Below are 12,377 nucleotides of genomic sequence, written 5' to 3'. Positions count from 1 at the left end.
CAACAAGGGCTGGGCCAGTCCAAAGCCAGGAACCAGGGCTCATTCTGGGTCTCCTGTATAGATGCTCAAGACCCAGCTACTTGAGCTATCTATCATCTGCTTCTTCCCAGAGTATGCATCAGCAAGAAGCCAGAAGTGGAAGTGGAAGTGGAACTTGAACCCAGGCACTCCAACATGGATAGAGGTGTCCCAAGCAGCATCTTAGTTGCTACACTAGATGCCTACCTCTGCCAAAATCTTTCAGCTGTAGAAAATGTTGCATTTAAAGCTGATAGTCTGTGTTTGGTTATAGCCTTAGCCCAGGGTATTGGAAGCAGGTCATCTGAAATTTAGTATTAATTTATAAATTTTTATTTTTTTAAGATTTATTTACTTTAGAGGCAGTTAGAGAGAGAAGGAGAGACGGAGAGAGGTCCTCCTTCTCCTTCGCTGGTTCACTCCCCAGATGGCCACAATGAGCAGGAGCCAGGAGCTTCTTCCAGGTCTCCCACAGAGGTGCAGGGGCCCAAGCACTTGGACCATCTTCTATTGTGTTCCCAAGCCATCAGCAGGAAGGTGGATCAGAAGTGGAACATCTGGGAATTGAAGTGGCGCCCATATGGGATTCTGGCACTGCGGCAGATGTTTAACCTGCTACATCAAAGCACTGGCCCCTAATTTATAAAATTTTAAAGTGCTTCAAAATAATATATATTGAAAGCGATAGTTGAAAATGTGCTAACAGGGCCGGCGCTGCAGCTCCCTTGGCTAATCATCATCTGCCTGCAGTGCTAGCATCCCGGGTTCTAGTCCCGGTTGGGGCGCCGGATTCTGTCCTGGTTGTTCCTCTTCAGTCCAGCTCTCTGCTGTAGCCCAGGAAGGCAGTGGAGGATGGCCCAAGTGCTTGGACCCTGCACCCGCATGGGAGACCAGGAGGAAGCACCTGGCTCCTGGCTTCGGATCAGCGCAGCACGCCGGCCGTGGCAGCCATTTGGGGGGTGAACCAACGGAAAAAGGAAAATCTTTCTCTCTGTCTTTCTCACTGTCTAACTCTGCCTGTCAAAAAAAAAAAAAAAGTGCTAACAGATGAAACACGGTTAAGTAGTTCTGTAGTATGGCAGCATTGAAATATATTTCCTATGAATATGAATATATTAGGCCCAGTGTATAAAGTTTATAAATTTTGCTTTCTTAAAAAAAAGATTTATTTATTTGAAAGGCAGAGAGATACAGAAGGAGAGATAGAGAGATCTTCTATCCATTGGTTCAATCTCCAAATGGCCATAACAGCCAGATCTGGGCCAGGCTGAAGCCAGGAGCTTTTTCCAGATCTCCCATGTGGGTTCAGGGGCCCATGCACTTGGGCCATCTTCCACTGCTTTTCTAGCAACATCAGCAAAGAGCTGGACTGGCAGTGGAGCAGCTGAGATTCAAACCAGCACTCTAAAATGGCATGCTGGTGTTGCAAGTGGCTATTTAGCCTGATGTACCACAGTGCTAGCTCATAAATTTTAATTCTTAACTCTTGGATTAAAAATCAAAGTGAGCAGGAATTTTATATGAGAAGCACCACTTTCAGTTAACTTACATTTGAGTTACATGAAAATCACCTGCAGTAAATGTTTTTCTTCTTAAAGTCCTAAACTGAGTAACATGGCAGACTGTTCTCTTGTAATCCAATAACTGTTGAACTGTCTTGTTTCAGGTGGCAGCCTGTGAGCTGTTACATAGCATGGTTATGTTTATGCTGGGAAAAGCCACTCAGATGCCTGAAGGAAGTCAGGGTCCCCCACCCATGTACCAGCTCTATAAGCGAACATTTCCTGTGCTGCTTCGGCTTGGGTGTGATGTGGATCAGGTAAGGGAGTGATTTTGAGTTGCTTGCTTCTGACTCACTCTGAAGGAATCAGCCATGATGGTATTGTCTTTGTAGGTGACCAGGCAGCTCTATGAGCCCCTCGTCATGCAGCTGATTCACTGGTTCACTAACAACAAGAAATTTGAAAGTCAGGATACGGTCGCCCTGCTAGACACAATATTGGTGAGTAGAAGTTGATTCTTTTCCTGCTGTTTCTATCAACTAGTCATAGTTGATATGTATCTGTTTTGACCTTTAAGAACAGTTATCTAGGGGCCTGTGCTGTGGTATAGTGGTAAAGCTTCCGCCTAGAGTGCTGGCATCTCATGGTCACCAATGTGAGTCCTGGCTGCACCACTTCTGGACTAGCTCCCTGCTAATGCTCCTGGGAAAGCAGCAGAAGATGGCACAAGTGCTTGGGCCCTGCACCCACATGGGAGACCAGAAGAAGCTCCTGGCTCCTGGCTTCAGGACGGTCCAGCTCCAGCTGTTTCAGCCATTTGGGCAATGAACCAGCGGTTGGAAGATCTCTTTCTCTCTCTCTCTGCAACTCTGGCTTTCAAATAGGTAGATAAATTTTTTTTTAATATTTATTTATTTATTTATATGTCAGAGTTACACAGAGAGAGAAAGGCAGAGAGAGAGAAAGAGAGGTCTTTCATCTGCAGAGAGAGAAAGAGAGAGAGAGAGAGGTCTTTCATCTGCTGGTTCAGTCCCTAGTTGACTGCAACGGCAGGAGCTGCATCCATCTAAAGCCAGGAGCCAGGAGTCTCCTCCAGGTCTACCATGTGGGTGCAGGGGCCCAAGGACTTTGGCCATCCCCTACTGCCTTCCTAGGCCACAGCAGATAGCTGGATTGGAAGAGGAGCAGCCAGGACTTGAACTGGCGCCCATATGGGATACCAGCACTGTAGGCGGCGGCTTCACCTGCTACACCACTGCGCCAGCTCCTGTAGATACATCTTTAAAAGAAAAAGAAAAATTAGCTGTTAAGACACCAAAATGTAGCCTCTAACTGGTTCATTTTTTTCTGTTTTCTTTCATTTTATTTGTGAAATGCCATTTTAATGGACACAATATCATATATTTATTTGATACTTTAAATGTCTGTAACTAAATATTCAAGTGGTTTTAGCTTTTATACACTTTATCTATATTAACCATGTGCGTTTGTATATGAGTTGAAGATAGGAGGAATAAGAATGTTCTTGGACTTACCAGAGCTATGGTAGCACGGTATTGAAGAATGAAAGCACTTTTTGAGCATACCCAGCTTTCTCCTGCGTTCAAATTCACCAGCTGAAGGACTGAGAAACTGCAGCTTACCTTTTACCTAGAACTCCCCTGAGGCAGTAGAGGGAGATGGATGTGTTAGGGTTTGGTCACTGGCTCACTGAGGGCACAGGCAGAGAGGGCAGTTAAAGTGCATTCTTTGGATGTTGAATTTTTCATGATTTTTGAACTTGTGCAGGTAAGTTGATATCTGATTCCTTTAAGTGTCATTTATTTCAGCCTGCCATTTTGTTTTGTCATATATTCATGTTAGAGTCGAAAGTTGCAGTAAATACATAGCAAGTTTGTTGATACTACTATCCTTTAATTCCATATTCTTGCAAATTGATTCCGGCTTACATCTTCTTTTTTTTTTTTTATCACTTTTTGTTCAGTTTGAGATGAGCAGGAGGAAATAGGAGTTGACAAGAGCATCTGGAGAGGGGCAACAAATGTGCTAGGTCCAGGGTGGCGAGGACTGGGGTCTGTTTCTGCAGATCATTATGAGAGGAGAGGCTGGGAAAGGCATGAGGCAGGGTAGTGCAGGGCATCGCCCAGGGCAGCTGTGTCTGTTGGGTGGTGTCATCATGATGATAGGCCTTGTACTCTCAGAGTGGAGCAGCCGGGAGCAGAACCAGCACTCATATGGGATGCGAGCACCACAGGCAGAGGATTAACCCACTGCACAGCGGCGCCAGCCCCACGTTCAGTCTTGAGTTCTAAGTAGTGCTGCAGTCAGGGATTCCACACGTGGCAGATTATGGGATGTCGGACAGAGCTTCCCTATTTTAGTGTTACTCCTCCTTTGTGGATCTGAGAGGGGACAGGGCCTAGAGGACAGCAGAACCACTGAGCAGAGTGTTTCTCTATGTGGAATCTCTGTGGTCAGATGTCCTTAGCAGTTTTCTGCATATATGCTGAGACTGTGCCTTATGGGGACTGCTCTTTCCGAAAATCAGGTTTTCAGAACCACACACCGGGCACTGTTTGTTTCTGTGAGAATACAGTTTCCTTGGACCAACTAAGGGGCTTACTTTCCTTCACCCTAGAGCACCTCAGACACTGTTAGTGGGTAAAATCAGCAGCCGCAGAGGTTCTCAGTATAGCCATTGTGTTTCTTCAGGGAAGGGAAAGGCTTGTGTGGCTATAACTTAAAATACTTTCCCCTTCCCATGGGCTTTTCAACCTTATTACTTTGTTTAAAAGGAAGTGTTCTCAGTAGGTCAAAAAGAAATAGTTATTTGAATCTGGATTCTGGTCAACCAGGTAGGTTTTGCTAGTGTTGATTTCATCCTGTTTGGTGCTAGATTTCCGTTATGTTAAGAGGCAGACCAAGGAAATTCGGTTGTCATTTTCCAATGATTACAAATCAAGGCCCCTTTTTCTTTTCCAGGATGGAATTGTGGACCCCGTTGACAGTACTTTAAGAGACTTTTGTGGTCGTTGTGTTCGAGAATTCCTCAAATGGTCCATTAAGCAGACAACCCCACAGCAGCAGGAAGAGAGTCCAGTCAACACCAAATCGCTGTTCAAGCGCCTGTACAGCTTTGCACTCCACCCCAATGCTTTCAAGAGGCTCGGGGCATCACTCGCTTTCAATAACATCTACAAGGAATTCAGGTATGGGAGCTGCTGGCAGGAAGAAGGTAAAAGACACTCTTGAAATTTTCAGCAGGTATTGATTTTGAAGGTGGCTTGATGTGTAACTCTGTGTATCCGTGTATTCACATATCATGCTCTATTTTAGTCAGTGTGTGCTGGATGCTGTGCTGTGTTCTGAGGTTTTAAAATTAATTAATATTTAATTTGCATGCAAGAAACTTAGAAACTACTGAGAAGTTGGGCTTACCAACCTAATACAATAGCAGTTTTATAAGCACAACACTGGGAGTCTATTGGAACACCAGAAGTCTGTTGGAATCCAGGGTCTTTTGGAACCCAGGGAAGTGCCCTGGAGGCCAAGCCTACTGGCAGAGTTTATCCCTGAGACAAGACTTAAAGGATGAATGGAAGCCAGCTGAGGCATTTCAAATCACAGGGTGGGAAAGGGGAGAAATTAGGTGGGATCTCTGGTGATGATGATGCCTGGTGCTCCCAGACTATGGAGTCTGACAGTGGAGGGAAACACAGTGAGGCCGCTGAGAGCCCTTGTCTGATGGGGACGAAGTGTGGGTCACATCTGCTCATAGTCCTTGGAATAGTGAGAGCAGAGAGTGCTGCACTTAGATTTTCTCCCAAAGGTGACCTGCTGGTGCCTGCGGAGAGGGTATCTCCCTGGGATGAGACTGAAGGCCCAGGACACCAAGGAATAGGCTGTTGCCCAAGCCCAAGGACCAATGCATTAGTCACTCCCCTAAGGTAGCAGTGCGTTTGCTCATTCCTTCATGCCATCCTTCAGCACTATTTATTAATATTATTATATGTTGGGCCCTGTGCCACATGGTGGAGTTTCAAAGATGTACCCTTTCATGAGGGTTGCACTTCAGAACGTGAGACAGACAATAATTAACTAGTCACATAGGTACATGTAAGATTTGTAACTGATATCAGTGATGCTAAATAATGATGCATTGTCACTAATAATATGATGAGCTACCTGAGCATTTTGGGTTGGAATAGCTTCTCTGAATAAGTGGCAGTTGGGATAGAGGAGAGGAGACAAAGAGAAGGTAGGATAGCTGGACAGGAAGATGAGTAGATGGTTGATAATCTGGGGGAGATCAGTAATAAAAAAATAAGAGGATACGTGGATGGGAATGTGTATATATTTATTTGTATAACTGCTTAGAGTTTGAAGCCATAGGTTACTTTTTAGCTTTTTAAATTGTGAAACCTGTGTGCAGAAGAGTATATAAAACATGTAAAGTTCATAGACTAATAATAAGACAAGTCCTGCATACTTACCCTTGAGGTTAAGAAATTGCCAATGTTCTGGAAACCTCCCAAACCCTTACTATCCCAGAGGGATCATTCTCCTGACTTTTATGTTGCTTTTTCTCGTTTTCTTTATAGTTTTGTTACCTGTGCTTCCAACCCTACATACTGTGTTCTTGGATTTTAGAAAGCTGACACTACTAAGTGTGAGCACAGCTATGTAAGGCAAGAGCCATCTTTCTCCTGTCAGGTGGGGGGTTCTGGGAGAAGGCAGCTAAGAGGAGTCTGGCTGGAGCCTCCCTCAGAGATCACAAGAGCCCTAAAAGAGAGAGGAGATGACTAGCAGGGCTAAGGAATATCTGGACACACCAAAGCAACTGTAGATGGGATTTGAAATTAAGTAACAGGCTACTTTTTTGGTTGATAATTTTGTATGGCTGGTTCATGATGTTATAAATATATCCAAATGGCCCTTGACAGAAAAAAAGTTTCCCCACTTCTGCTTTACAAGATCCAAGGTTAGTCTTGGGCAGTGGGGTTCTCCAGAGATGGCCGACAGATGCTGGGAATATCGTTGCAGGTTGTGGGCTGACCTTTGCTTTCTGCCTCTCAGCTCGCAGTGGCCTACCCTGTCTGACAGGCGTGGATCAGAGCAAAGTATTCTTATGAGTACATGTACCTGGTCAGCTGATCTGGGCGGAACACAGAACTTCAAACATGTGGGCATGGTGGGTCAGGTTCAGACAGCAGCTTGGGCTGGGCTCACCTGGGTGTCCCTTCCAAGTTGAAGGAGCCCTGCAGTTGTGTCCTGGCGGAGGCAGCCTCCTCCGCAGTCCCAGATGCACTCTGATGCACTGCTGATGCTCAGGGTATCTGTGATTGTCCCTTAGGATGTCCCTTTCCCTCTTTCCTGTGTTTGAGCTTCTGTTTTCTTCTCCCCTTGTTGTTGTTTTTCTTGGATACTCTTTATTAGTTGGTCCACATTTCAAGTGACTTTTTGAGAAAGGGTGCCTGGGAGATAGTTTTTGAGGTGGTGCATGTTGAATCCTGTAAATAGGATCCGAATGTTCACTTTCTATGTGACATTGAGCTGTCTTAGCACAGGTGGAATCCTTGTTTTGTCACATCATTCTGTATTTGCACTTTTTACTGTTTTCCTGATGCACTTGGCTTGGATTTCCAACACCTCTGCAGTTAAACCCAACCAACCTTTTTACAGTCCTCCAGCTGAACCTTTTCTAGCTTAGCCAGTTTGTTTATTGACACCCACTTTTTTTTTTTAATCTTACCTCTCAGTCTTTACTCATTCTGTTTTTGTTCATTGGCGTCCTTACTGCTCAGTGTCAGATCTGGGTGTGACACGTTGGAAGGCATTTGGGGCTTGTGGAACTCTTGAGAGTCCCTGCCCATGAGATTCAAATAAAAAACCAAATATATATACATATATATATATTTATATTTATTTATGTATGTATCTACCTATAAATGTATGTATCTGTATATCTATATATTAGGCTAATACTTCTGTCAAGTGAAACAGCAGTTTGTAGTTCTAGTTCCAAGTCCTCCATATCCTCCATGTTTTTCTCAGCATCTCTTGTTCTGTGGATACACTTCTTCCAAGTCAGTGGTGCAGCAGCCTAGCAACATGGGGACAGAAGACTCAACTGGAATTCTTTTTTCTTAGTTATCTAAGATCTCCTGTGAGAATTATTGTATATACCCGTTGTTTTGCTCTTAACCATTGGATGTCCTGTTTCAGTAAGGAACATATTTTCTAGTGAGCTCACTTCTGCAGCTTAGTTCTTGGCACTGGTGCTTGGCGCCACTGTAAGTTTCTATATAAATACATGGTCCATAGATGTCGTTGATCAGATTATTTGCATGTAGGGGGTATGCCTATAAAAGGCTTAGAACTTACTATTGATGTTGACTTGCTTTTAGACAGGTTGAGAGCTTTTAGAATTCCTTTATTTTGGAAGACTGTGGATATGGTATCATCTATTTTTTTTCCCTGCACTGAATTTTAATGAGCTGTGTGGTCAGAGAATCGGTTCGAAGGTTAGGTGCTGTCTACTACCCCAGGGATGGGAGAGTGAGGGGGAGGTTGTGTACATAGAGAAAAAGCTGGTGCTGCCTCTTTTTGGTTTGTGCATTTGTCTTAGTTTGTTATGGGAAGTAGTCTTCTTTGACAAGTATTGGAGCCTTTTTTTTAAAAAAGAAAAAGCAAATTTAATTAATGTGTGCATTCTTTAACACCATTACTGTTTGCTGTATGCCCTCTGCTTTATGATTCTCTTGGGTAAGTTTATTGCTGTTTGTTTTGCAGGGAAGAAGAGTCCCTGGTAGAACAGTTTGTGTTTGAAGCCTTGGTGATATATATGGAAAGTCTGGCCTTAGCTCACGCAGACGAGAAATCCTTAGGTTTGTCTCCCCCAAGCCTTCTGTTTGCTTCCCAAATCTGTTTGCTTCACAGGTCTTAACATGATTCTGTCACGGGGAGTTGTTTTCTCTTTTTTGTATCTCCCATAAACCTGGCAAATATGAAGGGGAGATACACTCCTCAGTGCCCAAACTCCAGCTTGTGAAGGTTTTCTCCTTCCTTTATCCTCTAAGACTCACCAAGTACCCCTGGCAGCCACTCCTGCCTGACTCTGGGAGGTCAGAGGCCCTGATCCTCTGCTGTGATGTTCTTAGTGTAGGCAAAAGGCTTTTTTTTTTAAATCGTGATGCTCCTCCTTCCTTCCTTCCTTCCTTCTTCTTCTTCTTTTTTTTAAGATTTATTTATTTGAAAGGCCTAGAAAGGGAGACAGTTCTTCTGCCTGCTGGTTCACTCCCCAAATGGCAAAGGTCAGGGCTGGACCAGGCTGAAACCAGGAGCTAGGAGCTTCATCCAGGTCCCCATGTGGGTGCAGGGACCCACGTACTTGGGTCATCTGCTGATTTCCCAGACACATTAGCAGGGAGGTAGATAGGAAGTGGAGCAGCTGGGACATGAACTGGCAACCATATGGCATACCAGCATCACAGGCTGCAGCTTAAGTGCTATGCCACAGCACCAGCCCTGGCAAAAGGCTTTTTTTTTTTTTTTTTTTTTTTTACTTTTTATTATGTGTTTTTTTTTTTTTTAACTTTTATTTAATGAATATAAGTTTCCAAAGTACGAATAATGGATTACTATGGCTTCCCCCCCATACCGTCCCTCCCACCCACAACCCTCCCCTTTCCCACTCCCTCTCCCCTTCCATTCACATCAAGATTCATTTTCGATTATCTTAATATACAGAAGATCAGCTTAGTATACCTTAAGTAAGGATTTCAACAGTTTGCTCCCACACAGAAACATAAAGTGAAAAATAATAGATGATTTTTTTTAAATGATGATGAAATCAGATCAGACCTATTGTCATGTTTAATCCCAGTGAGAGTCAAGTTGGGAGTTGATAGTTTCTTTTCTTTTTTTTTTTTTTTTTTTTTTTTTTTTTTTTTTGCAGAGGATCAGTTTAGTATGCATTAAGTAAAGATTTCAACAGTTTGCACCCCCATAGAAACACAAAGTGAAATACACTGTTTGAGTACTCGTTATAGCATTAAATCTCAATGCACAGCACATTAAGGACAGAGATCCTACATGAGGAGTAAGTGCACAGTGACTCCTGTTGTTGACTTTACCAATTGACACTCCTGTCTATGGCATCAGCAATCCCCCTATGCTCCAGTCATGAGTTTCCAAGGCTATGGAAGCCCCTTGAGTTCTCCGACTCTTATCTTGTTTAGACAAGGTCATAGTCAAAGTGGAGGTTCTCTCCTCCCTTCAGAGAAAGGTACCTCCTTCTTTGAAGACCTGTTTTTTCCACTGAGATCTCACTCACAGAGATCTTGGCAAAAGGCTTTTAACTCAGTCCTTGCCATAAAATATCTTGAATTTGCCTTGTTTATCTTCATTTCCCATATAGGTAAATTTTCCTAAACAAGTGAAACTCTACGCTAAAATCACTGCCATATTTAAAAAGCATAGAAGGAAGCCTTTTCTTGGTGAGAAAAGTTAAAATAAGTTGTATAAGGCTCCTTTCCTAAATAATTTGATTTCTGTGGGTGGTTTGCCATCTTATTTCTGTTCTCTATCCACAGTGGACGTATTATTAAACTATCATGTAGTTTGTCACTTGCAAGAAAAAGAGGTCACACAGGCTGTGGCCTGGTATGTGGGTCTTGGAATATCTACAAGGTCCCCTGCATGTCAGATCCTTTAAGTAAGGCTGTGCTTGTCTGGTGCGTGGTGCTGATTACATGTGGTATTACTCTGTGTGTGCAGGTGTGTACATGTGTGTGTCAAACTATGTTGCAGTCTTAAATATGGGTTTCAGTTTTGAACATGCTGTGTAAATCATTTATTAAATTTTATATTCTGAAAGGTAAAATTATTTTAAACCTATAGTAAAACTATCTTTTTAATTAAAAAAATTAGGCCAACAAATTAATAATTCTAATTTATTCATTGTAGTCAGTTCTATGTCTTCTTTGTACTTGAGAACAGGTACAGTTCAACAGTGTTGTGATGCCATTGACCACCTAAGCCGCATCATCGAGAAGAAATGCGTTTCTTTAAACAAACCAAAAAAACGGCGGTTGCCACGGTGGGTGTTATTGCTTCCTTTTTCTTTTCGTTTCCTAACGTAAAACTAAAACTGATTCTCAGCTTATGAAGGGCAACGTGGGATGGATGTGTGCAAGTATAAGGAATTAGTTTTTTAAATAAAGAATGTGTAGAAGTAGTAGGAGAGTCTATTTTCTAAAGCAAAAGCTTTATGCTTGAAAATACTTGGTTTAAGGTATAAAGTATGTGTTCTTAGTTGGAGTAATAGATACAAATTTAACATTAGTTTTGTAACAAGCACTTTATTTTACTTGCACTAATTTTGAATACAAATTGATGTTGAATTGTTTTACTAGCATGTACATGAATTGTTATGCAGTAAATTTTGAAATATAATCATTGAATGGTGAAACGGTAGGATTTTGACACTCATGGAAAATAGAATTGTGAAACAAAGTTGCCAAGAGCCAAGGCTGGGTATCAGCCAGTGGGTTCCAGCCATTGCTGTCATTTCCATCCCCTTGTGTCTCATTCTCAGACAGGGTGTGGTGCCATGCATCAGCCGCTCGGGAATCTCGGCAGGTACTTGTACTGGTGGCCAGTGCTCTGGACAGGCATAGTACCATGTGGACTGGACGTTTATATTTTTCCTGTTTTAAATTTGATTCTTTCAGATTCTACCATTATGACATCTCTATATATTGTTGGTTTCAGACTTTAACACCTATTATAATTTGCTGGAGACCTTGTTAAAACAGATTGCTGGGCCAGCCTGCACCTCAGGATTTCTCTGTCAAGTCTGGGGTGGGGTCAGAGAACTTGCATTTACAACAAGTTCACGGGTGAAGCTGGGGGCACACTCTGAGAAGTGCTGTTTTAGATCTTGAATCCTTATTTATTTATTTATTTTTAAACAAATTAAAAAGGATGCATGAAAATACTTGGTGTGCTGTTCCATTAAGAAATGCTTTTAAATTTTTCCCGGATAAAAATAAAAATGAAGGTCATCAGCCTGTGGAGCCCATTTACTCTTTGATGGCTGATTGTGTCCTAATGATAAAACATGAGTTGAATGCCCTTTAATGAGGTCTGTACATGTGTCAGTGTGGTCAAATTGATGAGTTGTTTCTAGATTCTGGGATAGCCAAGCATTGACTTCAAAGCACGTTAGTGACAGCAGTATGTTTTCTCCCTGTAGAGGATTCCCACCTTCAGCATCACTGTGTTTATCGGATCTGGTCAAGTGGCTGTTAGCCCGTTGTGGGAGGCCTCAGACTGAATGCCGACACAAGTCCATAGAACTCTTTTATAAATTTGTTCCTTTATTGCCAGGTATGCTGATTCTTACATCCTATAAAATAAAATGAGTTTTGCTGTTGCTAGTAGTATGGACACACAGATTTATTAAAAATGTGATCCTTCTCTTATTTAAATGAGTATTACAAGTAATATGTTTCTAATAAACACAAAACATAATTATGTTCAGTAATCATTTCAGGTTTGTATGACATGATGTTATGACTGCATTTCTCAAAGATTTATAGAAAGAAATAAAAAAATGCTACTTTGGTATTAGTCAAATGATAGAAAAGTAGATTTAGAATTTCCCCATATCTTTTTTTTTTTTTTTTTTTTTTGACAGGCAGAGTGGATAGTGAGAGACAGAGACAGAGACAGAGAGAAAGGTCTTCCTTTTGCCATTGGTTCACCCTCCAATGGCCGCCACGGCCGGCACACCACGCTGATCTGGAGGCAGGAGCCAGGTGCTTCTCCTGGTCTCCCATGGGATGCAGGGCC

The 12,377-nt window shown here is 42.5% G+C and overlaps 1 protein-coding gene across 10 annotated transcripts in view; it reads left to right on the top strand.

The window, feature by feature from the left end:
• PRKDC (protein kinase, DNA-activated, catalytic subunit) overlaps positions 1-12,377 on the top strand; it is a 177,743-nt gene that overhangs the window by 39,096 nt on the left and 126,270 nt on the right. For all 10 annotated transcript variants that reach the window (XR_011389983.2, XR_016235620.1, XR_016235617.1 and 7 more), the window contains 6 exons: positions 1,685-1,837; positions 1,913-2,020; positions 4,503-4,729; positions 8,313-8,407; positions 10,521-10,620; positions 11,779-11,912. Coding sequence is in view for 5 of the 10 variants with exons in the window: in XM_070076562.2 (XP_069932663.2) it covers positions 1,685-1,837; positions 1,913-2,020; positions 4,503-4,729; positions 8,313-8,407; positions 10,521-10,620; positions 11,779-11,912 (817 nt within the window). In the remaining 5 variants the exon portion in view is untranslated. The remainder of the gene's footprint in view (positions 1-1,684; positions 1,838-1,912; positions 2,021-4,502; positions 4,730-8,312; positions 8,408-10,520; positions 10,621-11,778; positions 11,913-12,377) is intronic.

The sequence above is a fragment of the Oryctolagus cuniculus genome, chromosome 6 (genome assembly GCF_051225735.1).
Source record: "Oryctolagus cuniculus isolate XC-2025 breed Fujian yellow rabbit chromosome 6, ASM5122573v1, whole genome shotgun sequence".
Classification (NCBI taxonomy): Eukaryota; Metazoa; Chordata; class Mammalia; order Lagomorpha; family Leporidae; genus Oryctolagus; species Oryctolagus cuniculus.
The sequence above is the reverse complement of the archived record's forward strand: the minus strand, read 5'-3'. Positions and strand labels throughout refer to the sequence as shown.